Genomic DNA, 24923 nt, shown 5'->3' on the forward strand with positions numbered 1-24923 from the left:
CCAGAGTTCAAGCCCCATGGCGGACAAAAAAAGAAAAAAGAAAAAGAAAGAACAAACAAAAGAATGAATAGTCTAAGTGTGTTTACCATGCTAAAATTGTGATGAGTCTTCCACATGGTGTTGGGGCAGGACATGTCCCCCAACCCCTGAAGTGGATGTCTCTGCCTCCCCACCGGTGGTGGCTAACAGCTTCTGTTCTCAGTCCACTTAACTGCGTCAAGTGATAATTTGTTTACTCCATGGAAAGGCTACCACCCATTGCACCCTGAGCAGGGTTAGGGAAGACTGCTTCACATAAAGGACCTCTGTCTAGTTTAAGCTCAGCCTGGATAGTGGGTAGGGTGGAATTTGCCAACACCTTCCTCTGTGCCTAAGTATACCTTAGGGTATCCAGTACCTTTCTGGTCAGAGATTCCATGACCATCTGTACTCACCCAAGCTTGGACTCGTGTGTGTGTGTGTGTGTGTGTGTGTGTGTGTGTGTGTGTGTGTGTGCATGTATGTGTGTGTGTTGTGAAGCTTCAGACTCTGGAGAGAGCTGGGATTGTGGGTAAAGATTATATGAATACTCATTCTTCTGTTCCTGTTGGGATCGGTTCTTGGGGAGGGAGTAGTTTGGGGGAAGCTTGAGCTTGTGTCTTTATCAATAAACTCATTTACACACACACACACACACACACACACACACACACACACAGACACCCCCCACCCCACCCCATACACACACACACATGAGTCTTCTGAACAAGATAGCAGAAAACTTTGACTAGAACCATTACAATGTACTAATGTGTAGACTCTTTCTTAAGTAAGATGCTACTGGAAAGATATGACCACAGACCTGTTTCACACTCTTCTTTGAGCATGCCTCAATGCTTGCTTTCATTTTGTCTAGCACAGTGTATCTTTTTTAAGATTTGTATTTTATTGTAAAGATGCTGTACAAAGGGGTTACAGTTACATTAGTAAGGTAATGAGTATATTTCTTGTCTAACATCATTACCCCTTCCTTTTCTATTCTCCCATTATACCTTCCCCACCTATCTCATTCCTCCCCCCCTGAAGGTGTAAAGTTTATTTCCCACATAGTGTCTTGTGAGTGTCATTGTTGCCATGGGTCATCCTATGTTTTTGTTTTAGTGTTTTGGAATTCCCCCTCCAATCCCCAAATTAGATAAATGTATGTACAAGATTCAGGGTACCAAAATCAAGTACAGTGCCAACAGGGATATACCATAGAGGGAAGAACATATAAAGGAAACAAAGAAATCACATAGTACATTAAAAACAACAACAACAAAGAAAGACTTCTGTGTCCATATCTTAAGGTTAGTTTCACTCAGTGTCATCTTATATGGTCATATGTCCATAGCTTTTGAGCTTTTCTGCTTATCTGATAAAATTATCCTAGATGTATACTAATTATTGCAAATGAGGGAAACAATGGGACCTATATTTCTTTGGGTCTGGCTTACTTCACTTATTATGATTTTTTCCAAGTCTTTCCATTTCCTGACAAATGGGGCAGTGTCATCCTTTCTGATGGAAGCATAGAATTCATAGATAGATAGATAGATAGATAGATAGATAGATAGATAGATAGATAGATAGATAGATCACATTTTCTTGATCTATTCATCTACTGAGGGGCATTTGGGTTGGTTCCATATCTTAGTTATGGTATATAATGTTGCAATAAACATAATTGTGCTGGTAGCTTTAGTATGACCTTGTCTGTGATCATTTGGGAAAATGCCCAGAAGTGGGATTGGTGGGTCATGAGGGAGCTCTATCTGTAGTCTTTTCTTGAAGTTCATTTCCAACACCTGCAAGTAACTCTGTGTGTGTGTGTGTGTGTGTGTGTGTGTGTGTGTGTGTGTGTGTGTAAGACAGAGAGAGAGAGAGAGAGAGAGAGAGAGAGAGAGAGAGAGAGAGAGAGAGAGATTTAGTTTTTAAACAAGGATTGGTTTATGGGCATGGACTCTGTACTGATGGAATTGGCAATTGGCAGACTGGGAATTTATAAAGAAGACAGATTTTCAGGCCTCACCATAAAATCCAGTCCAGACACTAATAATTTATGCCTGTAATCTCAGCTTCTCAGAAGATGGAGATCTCAAGAATTGTGGCTCAAGATCAGCTTGGCAGGAAAATCTGTTTGACTCTCTCTAAAATAACAAGTCAAAAGCAGGACTAGGGGTATGGCTAAAGTGGTAGAGAACTATCCATGAGAACAAAAGCTGAACAAAGGTGAGGCCCTAAATTTCAACATTAGTGCTGGAAAAAAATGAATAAATAATTTAAAAAACTGCCACCCAAAAATAAGTAAATAAATGAAAGAAATTGGAGTCTGGTCCAGCTATTTGTATTTTACTAGGCTTTACGAGTGATTCTGACATTACTACAGTTTGACAACATTGTCTGGATCATGCTCTTACCTTGTTTTAAAGTCTGCTGTAGTTTGGCAGGTTGTATGCCTTCAAGAGTCAATTTCATTATTGGGAGTAGCAGGGATGAGGGAATTGTAAGAGTATTTGTGAAGAGGACCAGCTGGTGGGCACAAGGGAGATGAGCTGGAGGTAATCTTTCCTGACATGTCTACTAGTGATCTGATTCCAACAAAAATGATGTATGGGAAGTAATATGTAAGTGAAAGTAGAAAGTCAACTGGGAACTAGAACTCTATCTTGTGTACCCTCCCCTCTCACATGAACTATTTGATTACATGGACTAAATAATGACATTGGATATATATGCTGCATTACATAAATTCTATCTTTTATATCATCTATTTATACAGCTGCAGAATTACCCCTTTACCTAAATTAGCATCATATTCTTATACTTTTATCTTGTTTTAGTCTTACCCTTTTACGAACAGTGCCAAAGTATATCGTAATTTAAAACCAGAAAGATGCAGTTTTCTTACCCACAAGTTTCTTTTTCTCCTGTGACAAGATGGGAGAAAAAAAAAACATCATCTTGGTAAAAGTTGAAAACTTGTGTGACTGTTAGTCATTGTTGCTTGCTAACATTAAAATAACAATACCCAGATAGAGACCATTTGTAGTGTCTACTACTTAACAATCCAGAATGGCCAAACTAAATATGATATTTTGAAGAAAATTTGTGTAGAGGAATATTTTCTGTGAGATTTTTTTATTATAGTTCAATGCCCATTCATTCATTTTCACTTTCCCATAAATAAATCCTTTTTAAAGTTTATTAACTGTTTTCCCTGACTTATAGGCTGAGATAAAATGGGGGATCATGAATTTTGCTTAGGGTTAATTTCATTGTAAAGAATCTGCTGAGAATAGTTAAGTCTTGATGAATTGTAGTTTTGAAGATTCATTGATACAATTAAATTGATTTTCATAAGATTGACTGTAACTTACTCTTAGAAGGCAACATGAACATGCTCACATGTGCAAATATGATTATAAACTTTCATTCTTAGGAAAATAGAATATTCTGTATTATAGATAATATTCTATATGATAGAATCCTATCTTCTATAAATCACAAGTTAAGGTATTATATACACTGACTTTACACAACTGTATCAGAGCCATTGACTTAGGGTTGCGCTAAACAAATTCAATTATATTATCTATAAAAATTATTCATCATAAAGCATATTTTGCTGAATGCCTTTGTACATAATATATAAATGACCTGAATGAATGAATGTTATAATGATTTAAAACAAAACCACTACAAATATGGAAGTACTTGAATATCACACACACACACACACACACACACACACACACACACACACACCTCAGACAAAGAGATTTATAAAACAGAAAGCTTAGCAAATCATAATTTAAAAATTTCACCAATTGCAGATTTGATCAGTTAGAAAGACAATAGATTTATATTGTTTTTAACCCTGCGGAGATTTGTACTTGTAGGATACTGTATTCCAGAAAAAGCCTCTTCCTCAGGAGCATTATAATACTCACCTGGTGTAAAAGGCTTTTAGAATGCTCTTACTGGCTCAAACTCATGAGAGCCCCAAAGACGTTCTTATGCTAATGATTTATTCAAGCTAATATGTAATCTGGAGAAAGTAACAGGTCAGTAGTTTGAGCTTTAAATGGAAGCCCCAAATTTTTCAATGCAAATCACTTCACTTTTATTGGTAAAAAACCAAAAGTACTATGACTTCATAATCAAATATTTCAAGATATTGAAAACCATTTATTGATAAATATTTTATATACATTCAAATATATGACATTTGTGTGTATGTATACATATATATGAATGCAATTTTATGTGCATATCTGTAATTTTCATAGGTAGCTAAGTTATTTTTAGATGTTTAAGAATGTGTTGAATATTAATTAGTGTTAATCACTGTATTATAATTCATCATTTAATACTGGAATATAGCATAATCATTTCAAAGAGAATAGTTTCTTAGATTTAATGTTGATATTAATTAAATTGACTTGTGTGTGTTTCTGCTTTTTCTTTTTAGGCTGTACTTTGGAGGTATAAATTTTCTCAGCTTAAAGGCTCTTCAGATGATGGCAAGAGCAAAATCAAATTTTTGTTCCAGAATCCAGATACTAAACAGATTGAAGCAAAGGTAAACAAAAGAAATCCATCATCTAACTCACCTCTAATTAAGTTGATATCATTAAGAAACACAGAAAAACTTGGGGAACCAAAAGAGCATATTCACATTCTCTGTTTACCTGAAATACTATGGAGACAAACACAATAAATTCATTATGCAATTTTAATGATGAGTTTTTACTGAAAGACATTAGTTAAAATAAATTACATATAACTGATTGCATTTCTTAGTTTAATTCCTTATGAATTAAATTTGTACCACACTAAAATAACATCCTGAAAAATAAATGAATCATTTGGGCTCTTAAATTTGCATTCCAAATAATAATTTAAAATATTTTAAAAACTGTGCCTATTTTATTATTTATTCCCTCTTTAACATGGGTATAAATTCAAGTTATTTTAAGATCCTTTTTGATAATTATATGTTTTTATGCTATAATGATCTATTGTAAAAGATACATTAAATGAATTATTTTTACATTACCTTATGCAATTTTTCAGTATACTAGAATATAGTAACCATGTTGTCTTTAACTTATCAGAAGACTACTTGTGTTGTTATGAGTATATATATTTACATATTTTAATATTCAAAATCTAAATTATTTATTATAAAATGTATAGTAACAATGGTGAGAATAAATCATAAAATGTCCCAGTGTGGAGAAAAAGAATAAATAATAAATATCAACAGGAGGTACAACACAACGTTTCATGCCTATAATCCCAGCTATTATGAGAGTTTGAGGCTAGTCCAGGCAAAAATTTAGCAAGAGCATATCTCAGAAAACAAGCCAAGTTTGGAAATGCAGAATTGGGACCAAGGCAAGCCAGGCAAAAGACCCTATCTGATAAAGGGCTGGGGATGTGGCTTAAGTGGTTGATTGTTTGCCTAGCAAGCATAAGGCCCTGAGTTCAACTACCCATTTTACTAAAATAAAGCAAAGTTAACAGATATCAAAATGAAAGCTTCCTTCTGTGTACATGCAGACACAATAAAGTTTTTTCAACTATGAATTAGATTTAAACTGTTATATTCTTTTGCCTATTTAATTCCAGGTGTAAAAAAATTCGTTGCCTGGCATTTACATCCATCCAAGTCTTGGTCATGTGTATATTCTAGATAGTCTTTTGTAAACCTGAACTATGTTATGATCATGACTTTCTTCTTTTTATTTTTTTTAAACAAGGTGACCCTGCTTATGTCTATGTATCTGTTAACATTTTCCTTTTGACTTCCCTCCTTCATTTTTTTGTTTGCATCCTTCTAGAATATCCATTTTGGTTCTCTATTTGTCTTTGGACTTGTCTCTCCTTGCACTTCCTGGACTCTGAATAGGTTGTTTATACAGGGACTGTGGGCATAGTACTCTTACATTAGCTCTTTTCTCCCATGTTTCTTCAAAACCTTGGTTTTGCCATTATCATGATAGTATGTATATCCACATGCTTAGAAAATAACTTGGTGACTTTTTAACTGGCTCCTAGTTTTCAATTTCCCATTACCAACATGGCCAGGTTCCTAAATGGAGACATCTTCAGCCTTCTATTTTTCCTTCTTTGTTTCTTCACCCAGCACCAGGTGTGAACTTTTCATTTTGTGCCAGTCACTCACAACTGCTCTTCAAATTGACTTCCATTTTTCAATGTACAGCACTCATGTTAATCCTGGTGAATTTATTTTCATAGCAACAGTTCTATATTCTTCTGTTCATAGGATATCTTAGTCACCACCTGCTGATTACAAATATTGATTTTAAAGATTGAACTGTAAGTCTCTCTCTGGGATTTCTTAATCACAGTTGAAGTTCTAACATTTGAACCGAGCCTTTAGCCCAACTCTTTGTACTTTTCTGTGCAAGCTAGTTTTGAACTATGATCCCACAAATCACAACCTCTTGAGTAGGTAGGTTTAAAGGCACGAGCCACTGGGCTCTGGCCTGTCTGGGGCCTTTAAAGTCTTAACACACAAAGAAAAATTAGAAATTAATCCACTGGCTACTAACTGCAATATTTAGGATTTAACTTACTGTAGTCTTACATATGCAGTTATACAGCTGAATATACTTGACTTTTTAGTTATTCATTTCCTTTCAGCTACTAAATATTATTTATTTTCATTATTCTCACACCTTAAGCATTATTTAATTTCAAGTATAAGTTTTTAAGAAGAGAATTAGTGTATATAATTCGCAAACTTACAGAAAGCAACTATGAAACAGCAGAAAGAACAGACTTAGTAGTTGCTATCTGGGCACCAATGACTCATATCTATAAACCTAGCTTTCAAGACAGTGGAGTGCATTGATCATAATTTAAAGCCAGTCCAAGTGGAAAAGTCTGCAAAACTTAATTCCCAAAATAACAAGAAAAAAGCTATACTGGAGATGTGGCTCAATTGGGAAAGTACCAGAGAACTATGGAGACCATTTAACAAGAAAAACACAGATCAATCAGAATTGTCAGTTCCATACCCATCCTTGCATGATTATAACCACTGTTGGCACCATAAAGATTATATGAGAATTAAAATTAGAACACTTCAAACATTAAAAAATAACCTTTATCACTATAATTTGTGAATGCCTACCATATGATCTGAGAAGTGAGAGAAGGGTAATAATGTGGAGACTCTTATGTGAATGTAAGTTTTTATTTGTCTCTGACAATTGCCCAGAAGTGCAAATTGATGAGTATGGGGTTTTGTTATTATTTTTTTTTTGTTTTTTTTTGTTTTAGCTTTAGTAAAAATAACCAAATCATATTACAGAAATTACAGAATGACTATGATATTTTATATTGTTCTCTCCCGCCACTCATAGCAGTGCACAAATGATCCAGTTTCTCTACCATTCTGTTTGTGTTACTATGAATGAAACTAGGCAATTCAGAGCAAGCAATTACTTACTGCCTCACAGTTCTAGAGGCCAAGAAGTTCAAGAAAATGGTATGGACATCAGGTGACAGCTTTCTTTGTAGTTCTGTATTATGGAAGGTCATAAGACCAAACAGGAGACAGAGGGGCAAGAACATGGAGAGACAGAGACAGAGACAGATACAAACAGAGAGAGGATATTTTGGGTGGGAGGGCTTGCTCTAAGAGCAAAGCCACTTCAGATATGAAGCTGATCTCATCTTGAGGGCAGCACCCTAAGGAGCTCATCACTTGTTAAGTCCATACATCAAAGAGATTCCCAATATTACAATAGAAATTAGATTTCAACAGAGGGACATTGACACCATAGAAGCATGTATTTTTGAAATCGTGTTTGTTTATAATAAATTAAAACCATGTGGAAGTAAATTAATAATAAATGAAGAAATATTTTTCTTGTTTATGTTTTTATTATTTTATTTATTTTTATTGTAAAGGTGGTGTACAGAGGTGTTACAGCTAAATAAGTAAGGAGTACATTTCTTTTTGAACAGTGTTACGCACTCCCTCATTTTCTCTCACACTCCCCACCTCCTGCCCAACTGCCCTCTCCTCAATGGTGTGAAGTTCATTTCCAACGTGGTGTCTAGTGAGTATCACTGTTGCCTTGGCTCTTCCTTTGTCCCATCGTTTCTGTGATTCTTCTTCCTTCCTGAAAATCAGCCAAGCATACACAAGACAAAGGATGCAGAAATTAAAAAAACAGTGACAAAGGGCATAAACCAAAAGGAATAAAAAAGAAAGAACTCCAAACAGTACATTTTAAAAGCCTCTTGTCTCCATTTCTTGGAGTTCATTTTGATAAGCTTCATTTTATATGGTCATATGCACCTAGGAGAAAAACTTTTCTCATCAAAGTATTAAAAAAAAAGATAAAGTGACTATAGATCCTAAAAGGTGATTAAATTTGGAGGCCAGAATAATTTTTCTTTTCTTTTGAAAATGAGCAAATTCAATTCTTATATTACGGAATAAAAAGGATAGAACTTTCAACAAAGCACAAGTAGGTAGATAGATAAATAGATAGATTTTGCTGAAAACAAATATTTTATAATCAGAATATATATAACAAAAATATGGTTTTTTGGAAGTTTGTAATTACTTGTATTGCTGTAATTACTCACATTACAAAATTAGAAGTGTGGAGTAGTGTTTAACTCTTTGATTGTGAGAACACATCAAAAATATATAAGAAAGTTATGTGGGTTTACATAGTAGTAAAAAAAAAAAAACCTTTGCTTTGATTTTTGCTGTTGTTTTGAGCCTTGTAAGACTAAAGTTATTACATAGAAACAGGTTATACATATTTTCCTTGAAAGTAAGAACTCATAAATTCTCACTTCATTACACACAAACTTAATACATTTGCCATCTGTTTTCCAAGGCCTCATTAAACTTCTTGTAAATTCTCTGGTAGAACAGAGGAATGGTTCCCTATAGAAACCATGGGAAATTATATAGGTTTTTGTTTGTTGGTTTGCTTGTTTTGACAAACTCATTTTATTGCCATCAGGAATTGAAGGAGCCCCCCCATGTATGTGATGATTATATATAATGTTAATATACACGTAATATATCTAGGATTTCTAGATTTCTCACAGTGATTAAAAACTAATTTTTGAGGTAAACATCTTTTTCTTTGTTAGTTCCAATAATATATATTTATCTGAACATATATGTATCTTTCCATAAATAATATTTTTATTAACTTGGCCAGAAATTGTCTGATTTCAAAACAGGCTCTATTCTAAAAGACTACACAATTCTCCCTACAGGAATTTCCTATGCTAGTACATAAAGTATACTTATTACAATTTGCTATATTTGATCTCTGGAAGACAGAATGGAACAAGATCTAAAAATTAAAAGGAAATTTCTATTAAGTAGAATAATGAAGTCAAGTGTTTAAAAATAAATTTGGCTTTAGGTACTTTCTTCCATATTTGTCCCAGCCCCCAGTCACTACCTCTGGTACTCTGTGCTGCTTATAAGAGGCTTTATCAAGTACAATAAACAGTAACACTCAAGTCAGAAATTGAGACTAGACTTGCAAAAATTCCAATTCAGCTAATCTCTATGAATCTTCATTTTTCTCATTATAAATTATAGGTAAAAGTACCTACCTTAAAGAGCTTATCTAGAAAATAAATAGTCTATGGATAGGCCATAGAAATAAATACCAAACACAATGGATGTTTAATAAATGTATGTCTAAACCCTCACTAAAGACTTCAGAATGTGGTCATATTTGTGTCTTGAAAGAGGCTGATAGGAATGCAAATGAAGCCTTGTTTGGCCCGGGAGGCCTCAAAATGAGGCAATTTAATATTCTCAAAGCCAGGCGCGTATTTGGGATCTAGGGTCTCTCTCTGCATCATAAATGAAGGATTGGCTCCCTGTCCATCCTGCTGTTCACAATCTCAAGCTCTTGCTGAAATGAAAGGCTTTCTAAACCTTAGAGACATGCTTAATTTTACCACAAACTATCCAAAGCCCAACTGTTCCAACTACGGAGGACAGAAATGAGGACAGTCACCTACTTAAATATGAATATATAAATCAAGGTCATGTGATGCTTCATGTTGTACAGCATAAACTGAAAATGATGATAAGAAATTATGACCAAAAACAAAAAAAAATCAAAGTAATATGGGTAGGAATATGTGTGTGTGGGGGGAACTCACACATCAGCTTCTATGTACAACTTTATTTAAAACTCAGCTGCGGAGATAGCAGGGAAGGAGTGATAGTGTCCAAAAAGAAATGTACTCATTACCTAATTTATATAATTGTAACCCCTCTTTATATCACAAACATAGTTTTATATATATATATATATATACATATACACACAAATATATATATATATAAGTAAATAATAGAACATTTTTTAAAAGATAAACTATCAACTGGGTTAGGGTTAGGGATATGTATACAGTAAAGGCAGCATCTGGACAGGGTTACATCTTAGTCTTAGAATAGCTTTGAAACTGGGAGGTTCTAGAGTCTGAGATTTCTTGGAAAGTAAATTTAATCTACTCATTGATAACAATAGTCTAGAATATTCTTTTTCATAGAAGACTACACAATTTAAGTTGGTATTTAAGTTTATATATATATATATATTGCCTTCAAAATAGGCATGTATTGAGGACTGCTTCCATGACTCCATGTAGTCTGGTCCCTTTTATCAATAATCACCATTTACGCATTCAGACATTTTGCAAAACCTGTAATTTATAGCTCTTAATAAAAAGTAAATATATGTTGGGCTTTTAGAATGGCACATTGAGGACTTCTGAAATTTTAATTCTTGTTGAAATGCAATGAGAAAACACATTATCAGTATTTTCCCAGAATTCTAAGAATTAGGTATTTTGAATAACTGGAGCACATTTATTAAAAGTAGATAAACATTTTAAATTCATTTAGCTCTGTACTCCTCTGAAGTGTTCCACTGATGCCTTCAAAACACATTTGCTATTAAGCATGGTTGCTCGGAAATCCAGTCTCCAGAGCCCAGTGAATGCAAAGTAGGCTTGGAGCGTATCAGAAAGCTTATCTCCCAAACTGGACATTAGTGATGTCACCTATCTGAAAGTTTCCTGGTAAAGTTTGTGTGCACAACTAGCCATCACTTGACCTGGCTCAGTGGGAAAAGCCATAATGCTAGGTATTTCCTGAAAGCAGCTATCAGCAGTGATTTAAAACTACAGCTACCTGAGGTGACAATGCTAGCTATGGCAAATAAGAAGCTTGAGGGGGCAACACTCAAAGTTTGGAGGAGTGAGATTTCCTACGCAACTTTGGGATGCTTCCATGTATTCCTGAGGTCTGAGGAAGACAACCAGATAGACAAGATAGGTTCAGGATCAAGAAAACAGTCTGGCTCATCTGAGACTATGAAGTAAGAGGAGTACTTCTGCATACTTGTTTCAAATTTCCAAACAATCTAAAGGAGCACCACAAAATATACAGACACCTGTAGAAAATTCATCCAAGCCGAATGTTATTTAGAAAAATATTTTTCAAATATTCAGGTAAACAATAAGTGAAACTATCAAGGACTGCTGTGATTATTCTGAAAAAAAAAAAAAAAAGAAACCTTACAGAATTGTTCCAAAAATTCACAAGAAAGAAAATACTTTGAAGGGATCATTATCTGGGGAAAAACAGTTACTTATCCTCCAGATGCAGCATGGAAGCAGAAGGCAGAGACAATTCTGGTCCAGTAATAGATTCTTGTTCCATAAGCATGCTGGTACCATGGCTTGAACTCAGAGAGTTGAGTTTGTGGAGCTTGCTCATAATTGGTGCTCTATAACTTGAGCCAGGCCTCTGGCTCTGCTTTTTGCTGAGTTGTAGCAAATGAGTTTTGTGGACGTTTTTGCTGGGCTGGCTTTCAACCTCAGTATTGCAGGTTTTAACTTCCTGAATAGCTAAGATGAAAGATGTGGGCCACCCATACCCAGCTTAGATGCGCCTTTTAAAAACTAGTATGAGTTGTGTGGTGGTGGTTAACCTGGGTAATTCTACCTACTCAGCAGGCTGAGATATGAGGATCACAGTTCAAAACCAGCCCTAGCAGGAAAGTCCTCAAGTCTCTTCTCTCCAACTAACCACCCAAAATCCAGAAGTGGAGCCATGGCTCAAGTGGTAGTGCTCTAACTTTGAGCAAAAATGCTTAAGGAGAGTGCCTGGGCCTTGAGTTCAAGGCCCAGCATTGGCACAAAAAAAAACAAACAAATCAAAAACTAATAAGAAATTATACCATTACTTCATTAGAAAAATAAGTAGAGAACTGTTATTAATAAACTTACACTACAAGAAAGATTCAGAATAAAATGAAAGGATAGTAAGTGATAAACCCATTTAGTGTAGTAAGGTCACTGTTAAAGATAACTAAAGATAAAGATAAATATATATGATAATATAAATCTATTATACTTGCTGTTATTTTTCTAATTAAATGAAAGGACAAATGTAAGAAAAAAATGATTAAAACTTCCATTAGGTTGGTAAGATAATAAGATGTAATATATATGACAATATTATCACAGAGAGTGAGAATAGTATGGAAGGACACAGGAAAAAATTCATGAATATTATAGAAATGTAGTTGTTGGTCTAAGATCATATTAGTATTTTAAGAATATTTCCAAAAATAACTTACAATAATCTACATAAAAGAACTAAAGATTTGTACACCCCAAGATGGGAGCTGGTGGTACAGGCTTTGTAATCCTTGCTACTCAGGAGGCTAACATGTGAGGAGTGTGATTTGAAACCCACCTGGTTAGGAAAGTCTAGGAAACTCTTGTCTCTAACTCACCACCAAAAAGCTGAAAGTGGAATTGTGGTTCAAGTGATAGAGTACTAGCCTTCAGCATAAATCTCAACGATAGTGTCCAGGCCCTGGGGTCAAGCCCAGGACTAGCATAAAATAAATACACAAAAAGAAACAATATTTACTCCAAAAAATACGTACACACAAAATTGGAAATAGTATTGGAGAAATTAAGGGATATAAAAATACTTAAGATACACATAAAATTCCACCATTGTGACATGGATTCCTGAACCAGCACTTGGGAGACTAGCATGAGGCATTTTAAAGATAAACTGGGCTATGTATTGTGACCTTGCCTCAAAACAACAAAAAATGCATATATGTGTGTGTGTGTATATATATATATATATATATATATATATATATGGAAAGAGTATTGGCATATTTGCCCTTTTTAGACGTATATTAAAAGTAAACGTAACTTTCCAATTAAAAAGCAAAGATTAGCAAAACAAACACTAAAAACTGAAATAAAATCATGTGATATAATTGAGAATACTTAGTTTTATATTAAGCATTATATTTTCAGATAATATTAGTTTTTTTCTTGCTTTTGTTAATTCTTATATATGGTCCTGGGCCACCCCAAGCCGAAAATCCTGTAACAGTTTCCTAAATACAGGTGTGTATCACGACAACCATCCTGTTCTTTGAGATAAGGACATGCTAATGTTGTCTGGGTTGGTCTGGAATCTGTATCCGTCTGTCTCTTTCTCCCTAGGAACTAAAAATTATAAGAATGAGGCAGACTTCCTGACTCTAGATAATTATGTAGATTTATAGGTATTTGTAAGAAGTAACACAGTACAATCCTATGAACCTTACCCACTTTTCATTAATTATCAGATTTTAAATCTACACAAGTACAAAGAGTTGTTTTTGTTTTTGGTGTTTTTTGTTGTTGGTGGTGGTGGTCATGGGGCTTGAACTCTGGGCCTGGGCACTGTCCCTGAGTTCAAGCCCTACAACTAATAACAACAACAAAAAAGGGCACTCATATACTGCTATTCATTAAAATAAGTTCCACCACTATGAACATCAGTTGTTTGCAGAAAAATGGATAGAAAGGAAGAGCATCACCTTGAACAAAATAAGCTAAGCTCAAAAAGACAAATACTATATTCTTTCATTCATATGCATAATCTAGACATAAAATAATAATGATAACAATAATAATAGTAATAATGGGGCATGAGCATGAAAGAGGAACTGTCTGGTGGAATAATCTATGGAAGGGAAAAGTAGGTAAAGAGAAGATGCTGGGTGAACATGACAAATTATATAGTATGCACATAGGCACATTTTTTTTATATGTATGTGTGCCTGTGTGTGTATAAGTACAACATAATGAAACACTAAATTCTGTCTGAAAATAAAAAAGGAAAGAAAAGGTGAGAGGAGGCTAAGTATAATAGAGTAGAATAATTTCATCAAATCTACTGTATATATCTATGGAAATACCACCAAGAAACCTCTTTCATGGAGCTCAATAACTAAAACTAAATTATTTTAAAAAATTAAATATATTTAGAATGAAATAATTAGCCCATTTTGCATCTTGGCAGTTTCACATTTTTATTTTCAGTTCAGTTCATTTGGGACTTGAAATTTATTTTGAGACCATTTACTTCACAGTTTATTTAAATTCTGTTGTTTCATTTCTAAGCGTTACGATATTTTTATTTTCTTTGTTTTAAAATTTTCATTATGGTCAAAGAACATACTTCTAATGATTCTATTTATTTTCCATTTATTGAGTTTTGTTTTTTACCATAAGAAATTGTCTCTTGTGATATATTTCTCATAGAAACTTGCAGATAACATGTAATCTGATTCTGTTAGTCAAAGGTCTGTAAATTCAACTAGGTATGAATGGCTCATGGTATGTCCTAATTATATTCTTGCTAGTTTTCTGCCTGGGAAAACTAAAGGGATACTAAACTCTCAGGTTTTGTTCCCACTTTCTGCAGTAAACTTTTCAGTGCAGATATACTTAGGGAATTGCTATGTGTTCATTGTTGAATAATATTTGTCAGTGCGTAACTTCTCCCATTGTGCCTGATTTTCTTTGCTCCAAAGTCTAGTTGATCTAAAATGGATCACTCATTCCTTGAAGAAAATGATTTATATATTATATAATTACTGCTTTTAAAAGAGTAGCATAACTACATTTATCTTATAGGTCAAACATATGTAAGTCATATTTTAAAATTTATTCTGTAATCTTTGATATTGTGGGACATGAACCATTTAATGTCATTACATATATATTAAGACTTATGTATGCCACTCTATTTTTATTCTTTTGTCCTTATTTCATTTTTTCTTTTTTTCAATGCAGTTAGTGAATTTCCTGAACATTTTTAAGATTTAAGCCAGAGTTATCACAGATATTTGCAACCATAGCAATCAGGAGGCTAAGTTAGGAGGACATTTCATTTGTACCCAACCTTAAAAAACTAGCAGAAAATAAACTCTCCTCCAGTGTTGTTTTATCTATAATTGTACATATACCTCGACATATATTTTTTTAGTTATTTCCCTAGGAATTGCACTTTACATATGTAAAATAAACATATATGTACTTACATGTATGTATGTATACACACAAATAGACAAATAGAAAAATAATATATTGTTACATTGTAGGGGCTACAACAGTTTATCAGATCAATTTTAGTTAAGAAAATTTATTTGAAGTCCCTTTGTCAATTTTATTTTACATTTTATAGTATGTATAATATGCAATATATTTTAATATATGAATGTAATGTTTACATATTTCTAAATATATGTGTATGTTTCTGAATATACTTATTGAATGTTATACGTAACATTTCATATTATCTTACAGAGAACATTTAAAAAAATTCTCTACATACATTGAAATGTACACCAGATAATATAACTTTTTCAATACTGAAATATTATTTAGAAAACTCAAAAACAAAAGAGGACTTATGCTTATCTTTCTATCTATTGCATTACTTTTTTCTTTTTTATTTAAAATTTAAATTTTTATTGTAAATATGATGTACAGAGGGGTTACAGTTACAAAAGTCATGTAATGAGTGCATTTCTCTTTGTATACATTACTTTTTTCTTCCTAATGTTCCAAGGTTCTTTGTTTTTTTTTCTCTCTCTCTTTTTATTTTACTTTTTGTGCCAGTCCTTGGGCTTGAACTTAGGACCTGGGTACTGTCCCTGAGCTATTTTTTTGTTGTTTTTTGTTATCATATAGGTGATGTACAGAGAGGTTAAGGTTTTATAACTCAGGTAATTAGTACATTTCTTTTTGGACAATGCCATACCTTTCTTGTCTCGCTCCCAGGTTTTCCTTCCCATCCCTACCTACAAATTGCATACTTTATTTTCAATATGTGTCTAGTGCTTACCTTACCTAACATGATTTGTTCTAGGTCCATCCATTTCCCTGAAAATGATGTACTATTGTTCTTTCTAATGGCTATGTAAAATTCGATTGTGTTGAAGTACCATATTTTTTTATCCAATCATCAATTGTAGAGCACCTGAGCTATTTTCAAGACTTGGCTATTGTGAATAGTACAGTAATGACCATGAATGTACAAGTGTCTTTATGATATCCTGGCTTGTTCTGGGTAGAAGCGGTATGGTTCAGTTGCAAGGAAGACCTATGATTAGATTTTTTGAGGAATCTCTAGCCTGCTGTCCAGAGTGGTTATACTAGTTTACATTTCCACCAACAGTGCAATGAGATTCCTTTTCCCCCACCGCCCCACTAACATTTGTTGCTGTTTGAATTCGTGTTGCAGGCCAATTTATCTGGGATATAATGGAATCTCAGAGTTGTTTTTTATTTGCATTTCCTTTATGGACAGGGATATTGAGCATTTCCTCACATGTTTCTTTGTCATTCTTACCTCTTCTTCTGATAAGTCTCCCCTTAATTCCTATACCCATTTAGTGATTAATTTATTTACTTTGGGAGGAGTTAACTTCTTGAGCTCTTTGTATATTTTGGATATTAGACCATTGTTAGGTATATTACTGATAATGATCTTCTCATTTTCTTTTGGATGTCTTTAGAGTTTAGTAACTATGTCCTTTGCTGTGCAGAAACTTTTTATTTTGATATAGTCCCACTTTTTTCATGTTTCTCTTCTATCTACTGTGCTCCTGTGACTCTTTGCAAAAAGTTTCTGCCTACAGATGCATAGATTCATGATTGCCTTGGATAAAATGGCATTCATTAGGAGGTATGAAGAGCCATTGAGTCATAAGATGTGTTTTACACATTAGATATGTCAGTTTCCTTTTGGAGATTTGTTTGGAATGAGACAATTTTGGTTTAGTAACTTTCCTTAGAAAAACTTTTTTTTTTTTCTTTTTCTAAGTGAGCTATGGGGCTTGATCTCAAGGCCTAGACACTGTCACTAAACGTTTTCACTCAAGGCTATTGCTCTACCACTGTGAGCCACAGCACTACTTCTGGTTTACTGATGGCTAATTGGAAATAAGAATCTCACAGACTTTCTTGCCTGAGCTGGCTTTGAACTGTGATACTTAGATCTCAGCCTCTGGTATAGCTAGGATTACAGATGTGAGACACCAACTCATACATTTATTTTGAGGTAATCCTATTTGTCAAGTCTCTCTCCTATCTGCTTTTAGCAATTATTTCAAAAAGTTTCTGCCTATGCCTATAAGTTCTAGAGTTTTTCCTTCTCCCTCTTGTAGTAATTTCAAAGTTTCAGGTCTGACATTGAGGTATTTGATCCACTTTGAGTTGATATTAGTTCATGGTAGCAAACAGGGATCCAATTTTAGTTTTTTTTTTTTAATATGGATGCTCAGTTTTCCCAATTATTGAAAGAGCTATCTTTTTTCCCAATCTATAACTTTGGCTCCCTATTAAATATTAGGTAACTCTAAGTATATGGTTTGATTTGTGGATTTCCTTGTCTGCTTCTGTCTTGGGGTCTATTTTTTAGTTAATACTAAGCTGTTTCTGTTATAGCTCTGTAGTAGTTTGAGGTCTGTGATACCATTGTGATTGTGATACCATCAACATTGCTTTTTTTTGAATAGAATTGTTTAGCTATTCGGGGTTTCTGTTGTTCCATATGAAGTTTTGGATTGCTTTCTCTGTCTCAGTAAAGAACATCATTGTAAGTTTGATTGGGACTGCATGAAATCGTTTTTGCTATAAAGGCCTTTTGTTTCCTTGGTTAGGTTTATTCCCAGTTATTTTATGTTTTTAAAGGATAGTTCAAATAGAGTTGCTTCTTGATATTCCTCTGCTTTTTTGATCAATGGCAGAACTCTACTTTTTGAGCCATATTTCTACTTCCCATATTTTTGCTAATTAAATGAAAATAAGAGTGTCACAATCCTGCCCAGGCTGACTTTGATTGCCAATCCCTAAATCTAACAAGTAATTAGGATTAAAAGTATGAGATACCTGAAACTGACTCCCTTTTTGAGTTATTTTATTCAGGTTAGGACTTCTATATTCCAGAATGTCTTAAGCAATATTTTGTTGTACATAGGATTCAGTGTAGAGTTCTGTTCTTTTAGCAGTTGAAAATTGTTGTGTCACTTGCTTCTGGCTTTTTGATTTCTGATGAGAATTTCTGTCTTTGAATTGTGTTCTATAGGTAAGGTTTTCTTTCTTGCTGCTATCAAGATTTCTTGCTGGCTTTAGTTTTGAGAAATTTAAATCTGCTGTGTCTTATGAAGAATCTTTTTGAGTTTATCTTGAATTCCACTCAAAAGTTACACTTCTTCTAACATTACCAAATTTTCAGTTATTGTATCTTTTTCATATTTTTTAGTTCTTCAATATTCTTCTCCTTTTGAACTCTGATGACATAACTTTTATATAATTTTTTTCATGACACAGTATACTGATGGTCATTTCTTTTTTCATTTCTTAAAATCTTTCATACTGTGTGTTTATTTTCCCTGTTCTTTTATCTAGTTCACTGATTTTTTTTTCTCCTGTGATCCTTGCCTTTTCCTGTTGATCCAGGAAGTTCAAGATTCCGTTTGCTTTTTTTTTGGTCATGAGGCTTGAACCTTGGGCCTGAGTGCTGTCCCTCAGCTCTTCAGCTCAAGGGTAGTGCTCTACGATTTGAGCCACAGCACCACTTCCAGCTTTTTCTTCTTATATGGTGTTGAGGAGTCGAACTTAGGGCCTCATGCATGCAAGGCAAGCAGTCTACCACTGAGCGACCTTCCCAGCCCTCCATTAGCTCTTTTATGTCTTCTATTTGTTTTCTAAAGTTTCTATGTCATTATTCAGATTTTCAATTTTCTCATTTTACACATGTGCTTAATCAATTTTACTGGTATTATTAAATAATATTTACCAGATAATGCTAAACTCACCATCATATCAATCTTAGCAAATATTGATGGCATTTTTATGCAGTTTAATATTATGCTATTAGTATAGTGAGTGATTTTTCTACTGAATGTTAGAGACTGTGTTCCACTTAAAATTCTGTTTTTTTAAGACAAGATATTGTGGATGAGCTGACATTGAAATCAAAGGCAAAATCTGAATTCAACTCTGTCTACTGCTGTCCTTTCTAATTACCTGGCATTATTACCACCACTCTCTTCCCAAATAAAGATGTAAAAGTGTTAAAGTCCCAATCAACACTTTTTATTGACAGATAATTAACAAGGTAGGCAAGAAAAATTGGTAACCTTAATCTTAATTTTGAGGCATTTGATAATTTCTGCAATCAAAATATAATATTGAATTTTTGAAATATTTTTGAAGTCGGGTGCCAGTGGCTCACACCTGTAATCCTGTAATCTCAGGAGGCTGAGATCTGAGGATCACAGTTCAAAGCCAGCCCAGGCAGTCAATTCTGTGAGACTTATCTCCAATAAACCACTAGAAAATTGGAGGTGGTGTTGTGACTCAGGTGGTAGAGCGCTCGCTTTGAGCTGAAGAGCGCAGTCCCACAATCGACAAAAAATACATATATATTTTTTGAAAAAAAATGATTGTTAGAGTATTTTGATCAATTGTAACAGCTTATTTTTTCTTATCAAGAAATATTTTTCTTACCAAGAATGAATTCAATGTTTTCATTATTGTTTTATTTTCAATAATGCACAGAAAAATCTTGAATTTTCCAAAAATGTCTGGTGTTTTTCATATCTGGTAAATTTGTTAAAATGCTTTTATACCAAAATTATTCTGTGTAAGATAATTAAGACAAACTGGCTGCATACAGTGCACTACAGTAAATGGAGAATTATCAGGGTGAGTTTAGGCAAGACTAAACCTTTTAGTTTATAAGCAACTTATTGCTCATTAATAACAATGAAGTGTGCTGATGGCTCATGCTTGTTATCATTCTTGTTATTTGAGAGATAGAGACAGAGAGATTGACCTCTCTCTCTCAAGGTCGGCCCAGGCAAAATACTTTTAACCAATACTGGACACAATCAATGGTGATACTTGGTACCTTGGTAAATTCTTGTCCTTCTAACTACGGTAGAAAGCATAAATAGGAAGTTCATGGTCCTGGCTAGAACAAAGCAAAGGCCTACCACAAAAATAAGCAGAGCATATAGGGCTGGATATATGGCTTAAATGATAGAGCACCTTTCTTGCAAATATGAATAATTAGATTCAAACATCAATACCGACATAAATTAATTAAGAATTTTAAGAATGAGAATTTGTAAAGAATGTTTTTCATTTTTTTCTGGAATGTCACCAGTTGCCACTGGAAACTGACTGAAAAGTACAGAAGATTGTAAAGTACCCATTGTGACATCAGAGCCCTACCTTCTCTGTGGCATAGGCCTATGACTATATTTACACTCTACCTTAGATCCTAATCAAAGAAAATTCCCTTAAAGTGATTTGTTTTGTTTAAATGGCTCTATGATATGCCAATATTTTAATGAGTCTTAATTGATTGGATGATTTGTATTATCTTCCACTGCAAATAGTATGAATTATGAACTCAATGATTAGTGTGCAAATTAACTATAATTCTGCATCCTGTGTTGCAAATATATAATGAAATAGCAATAACTTGATCAGCAATTTCAATCATTTATTACCTATTTGTTACCCACAATGGGGCCAGTTCTGCATATTAACTTTTTTAACATACAAATGTACAAGAGTACGGGGACTTGAACTCTGGGCCTTATCGCTCTTCAGCACAAGGCGAGCGCTCTATCGCTTGAGCCACAGAGCCACTTCCAGTTTTCTAGTGGTTTATTCGAGAAAAGAGTCTCACAGAGTTTCCTGCCTGGGATGGCTTTGAACCATGATCCTCAATCTCAGCCTTTGGAGTAGCTAGGATTACAGGCTTGAGCTACCGGCACCCGGCTTTGTATGAGTTTTATAATCCCCATAGCATTAAAACATGTTACGAGACTATTGTTGGTCTTTCATAAAAATATTCATGATATTATCTCTTCAAATCTATCCTAAACATTACCTTGGAGTTTTGCAGCTACTTTAATAGCATTGGTAGATTGGAAAAAATATTTTCTGTTTTTCTTACAATATAAATCCTTTTGTTACTACCAATAATCTACCTGATCAAACTGGGAAACCTATTTCTAAAACTCCAAAACAAATTAGTGGGCTCTACCTGATTTTTATTTTCTTTACATTATTAACTGCTACTAACAATTAATTATGTAATTAACTGGCACAATTATAATTAATGAAATAATTACTTTTGTGTTTTGACTTATAGCATCATAAATATTCTTACTTCTTGCTTTTGTCATTTCAAATGCCATTTCAATGATAGTTATTCTTTCTGGAAAAGAGTAAATATATTTTTAGTTGTTCTAATGAATGTTTATCATTTAAAGTTCATATAAAGACATATAAATATTTGTTAAAGTATTTTCAAGATTGTCTGAACTGAATAAGAAGTAAAATTCAACTTTGTGAGGTATTATAAAACCTGAAATGACTTTCATAGATGATAAGAATATTTAATCCTTTTATCTCTTACACAGATGCAAATCTTCAATACATATATTGACCAAAAAAGTCTACATTAGAAATTACTTTTGTGTATATACTGGTCCTTGTAGATAAGTTTATAGCACTTAAAATATTATTTACTATCAATTTTTTTAAGTCTATTTTTGTGCTATCTGACCTATTTCTCTTTTCCTTTCAGGAGTTGGAATTTTCAAATCTATTTGCTGTTCTTCACTGTATTCATTCATTCTTTGCTGCCAAAGTAGCTTGTTTGGACCCTCTATTTTTAGGCAACCAGGCTACTGCTTCTGTTGCTTCCAGCTCTGCTACTACAAGCAAGGCAAAGTATATGACTTGACATACTGATGTCTGCCTTGACACTTACCATGACTAGATAAACAAAGAAATGTATTCATCCTTTACACCTTGGAGAAATAGTGATGTCATCAAGTCAACAATGGAGTCAGAGTGAAGTTTCAGCAGAAAAAGAGGTCATGAGGTATCTCTAGCATGTTGCTATTCTGGAAGGCATCTGTAAATAATCCAAAAGGAACAAAACTGCCAGTTCTCATTTGGTTGATTTCTACCAGTTCACTGCTTTCACAAAATTAAAGAAAAAAGAATAGATGGTATAAAGAATATGTAAATAATATAAAAATTGTAAGCTACCTATAAATAAAATACCAATTAAATAGTTATTTCTGTATTTTAGATTATTTTGTATGACCAATGCATATTGGGCCAGATCATGAACTAATGCCCTATCATTGTATTATGAGTGTAAAGAGGTTTTAAAAAATTGACAAGAGCATGCAAAAAAAAAAAATACCCACAAAAACAAACATCAAAAAACCTTATCAAAAAAGGAAGCACTTTAACTTGCTGGTGTAATTTGTTTTTTATTTCACAACATAATTTTGCACTGGGTCACCAGTTTATCTGATTCTCAACTCCTTTTAAGAGTAACACAACTATCTTGACTGTGATACACAAAACACAATATGCACCATATCTACCTGGCATTGCTGAGATTCAGATGTTTTATTAATCGCCAATGTTAATATTCTAAAATATGCCCAAAACATAATGATTTAATCATGAATGACCAAATTATGCATGAATACCTCTTCTACCTTTTACGATAAATTTATATTTACCTAATGATATTTACTATCAAATGAATTTCATAAATTCTGAGTGACCCTAAAACCCTTGTGTAGAGAAATTATCAACAAATAAGGTATAAATATTTTTAACCCTAAACCTCAAAGCATTCTCAGAACTATTATTTTCATTTGAGTAATAATTTTATTAAAGGATTGTGCAAGAAGTTACAAATCCACATGTCAGGTTATGAATAAAATGCATATCATTTTATGATTCTTCATAGTGAGATGTGAAAAATCCAAGTTAAAATATTTATCTTAGCATATCATGAAGAAAAATTAAGAAAAGCCAAGCTCTATGGGTATTTTACTTTAAGAATATTAGGAAAAGCTAGAAGTTGGAAAGTTTTGAAGATACGCACCCATGACTCAGTAACTGGTTATACTATGTTTAACTTTCCCTGTCATTCATTACAGATTTATTGTTCTCTGCTTTTAAACAACAAGCTTCTTATTAAGAAGTCAAACAAAAACAAAACAAAAAATACAAACTTCTTACAACTTACCTCTTTCTAACTAAATCTATCACAATGTTTTCTAACCAAATTGACTTAGTGTCTAATAGACATTTGAAAACTCCAAAAAGAAATAAAATTATTTATTTTTATGGACACATGTTCGCTGTCAATATCAAAATTCATATTTATTAGAAATAATCATTACATCAGATTACTGAAATACATTAAATTAAAAATATATTTCATAATTAGACTTGAACAAGTGTTAATTTGGATCTAAGATGCATTATCAAAAGAACCTGAGAAAGTTGGTTGTTAAAGATCGTTAAATATATTTTATTTTGATCCTAAAATTGAATACATAATCAGAATTAAGATAGCAAATTGTGGTTAACATATACTATATAAACCAAACTCAATACTTGTAGCAAAATTTAAGGATTCTCAACTCTGGCAAGTACTATTGACTTCTCCTAATTACAAAAGTGAAATTTCAGTATGGCCCAGGTGTAGGGAAGATCACTGAACTCAGGTTCCATGATCTTTCTGTAGTTGTCAAAAAGCAAATCAATAAATAAAAATAAAAAATTTAAAAATGTAACTTATCATACAAACATTATACTTAATTTCAAATTGTATTAAAAATTTTATTTTAAAGAATACCAAACATTTAATCAAGTAGACATTTTTGTCCTAACATAAAAATCTAGCCTGTGCTCAAGTATATAACAACAGCAATTCTGTACAATGGTTTTATATATATATATATATATATATATATATATATATATATATGAATATGACTTTTGCCCAAAATGCTCACAGACACACATATACATATATGTATATATATATATATATATATATAAAATAAATTATCTTAAATTATATTGAAAGAATATGTTTCATATACAGTTAATGTACTTTAAATTACATTGCAAATTGTTACTTGAATTAAAACCTAGGATAATATCCTTATTGTTATTTTTGATACTATTGATTGAAGAAAAAACACCAATTGGCATTTAACATGATTATTGAGATAGCCACCAGTTAGGAAAATGCACTTCTGTTTTTCATAAATCTAACAATTATGGCTAAATATATGCATTACAGTGTGATAATAAGCCATTGTCATTCATTATGACTTGGACTACTTGAGTGAGAAAGTTTAGAAATGAACAAAAATACTCATGATTTCTGTTTCTCATGCAAATTAGGTCAGATGTAAATTTTTTCATAAATTTTTTGTGTATTGAGCATAGTTTAATAACAGAATGTTAAATTATAGGTTAACTCCTCCAGTGCCTTGGCATATTTATGTATGTATGTATATTCATGTGCGAATGTGTGCCTGTGTGTGTAATCATGAAATGATTCATTACAGTGTACACAATGTGAGCTTAAAGGAGCATAATATAAATAGTTCAGTGCAGTGAGAGAAGAGAGTTCA

General features: G+C 33.1%; 1 protein-coding gene across 1 annotated transcript in view; it reads left to right on the forward strand.

Moving 5' to 3' along the window:
- Sntg1 (syntrophin gamma 1) overlaps window positions 1–22459 on the forward strand; it is a 333558-nt gene extending 311099 nt beyond the window's left edge. The window contains exons 16-17 of the mRNA XM_042687069.1: window positions 4493–4603; window positions 22046–22459. Of these exons, the coding sequence (XP_042543003.1) occupies window positions 4493–4603; window positions 22046–22204 (270 nt within the window). The 3' untranslated portion in view covers window positions 22205–22459. The remainder of the gene's footprint in view (window positions 1–4492; window positions 4604–22045) is intronic.
- The last annotated feature ends 2464 nt before the right edge of the window (window positions 22460–24923 follow it).

Source organism: Dipodomys spectabilis, unplaced genomic scaffold, assembly GCF_019054845.1.
Source record: "Dipodomys spectabilis isolate Male_0828 unplaced genomic scaffold, ASM1905484v1 ptg000099l, whole genome shotgun sequence".
Classification (NCBI taxonomy): Eukaryota; Metazoa; Chordata; class Mammalia; order Rodentia; family Heteromyidae; genus Dipodomys; species Dipodomys spectabilis.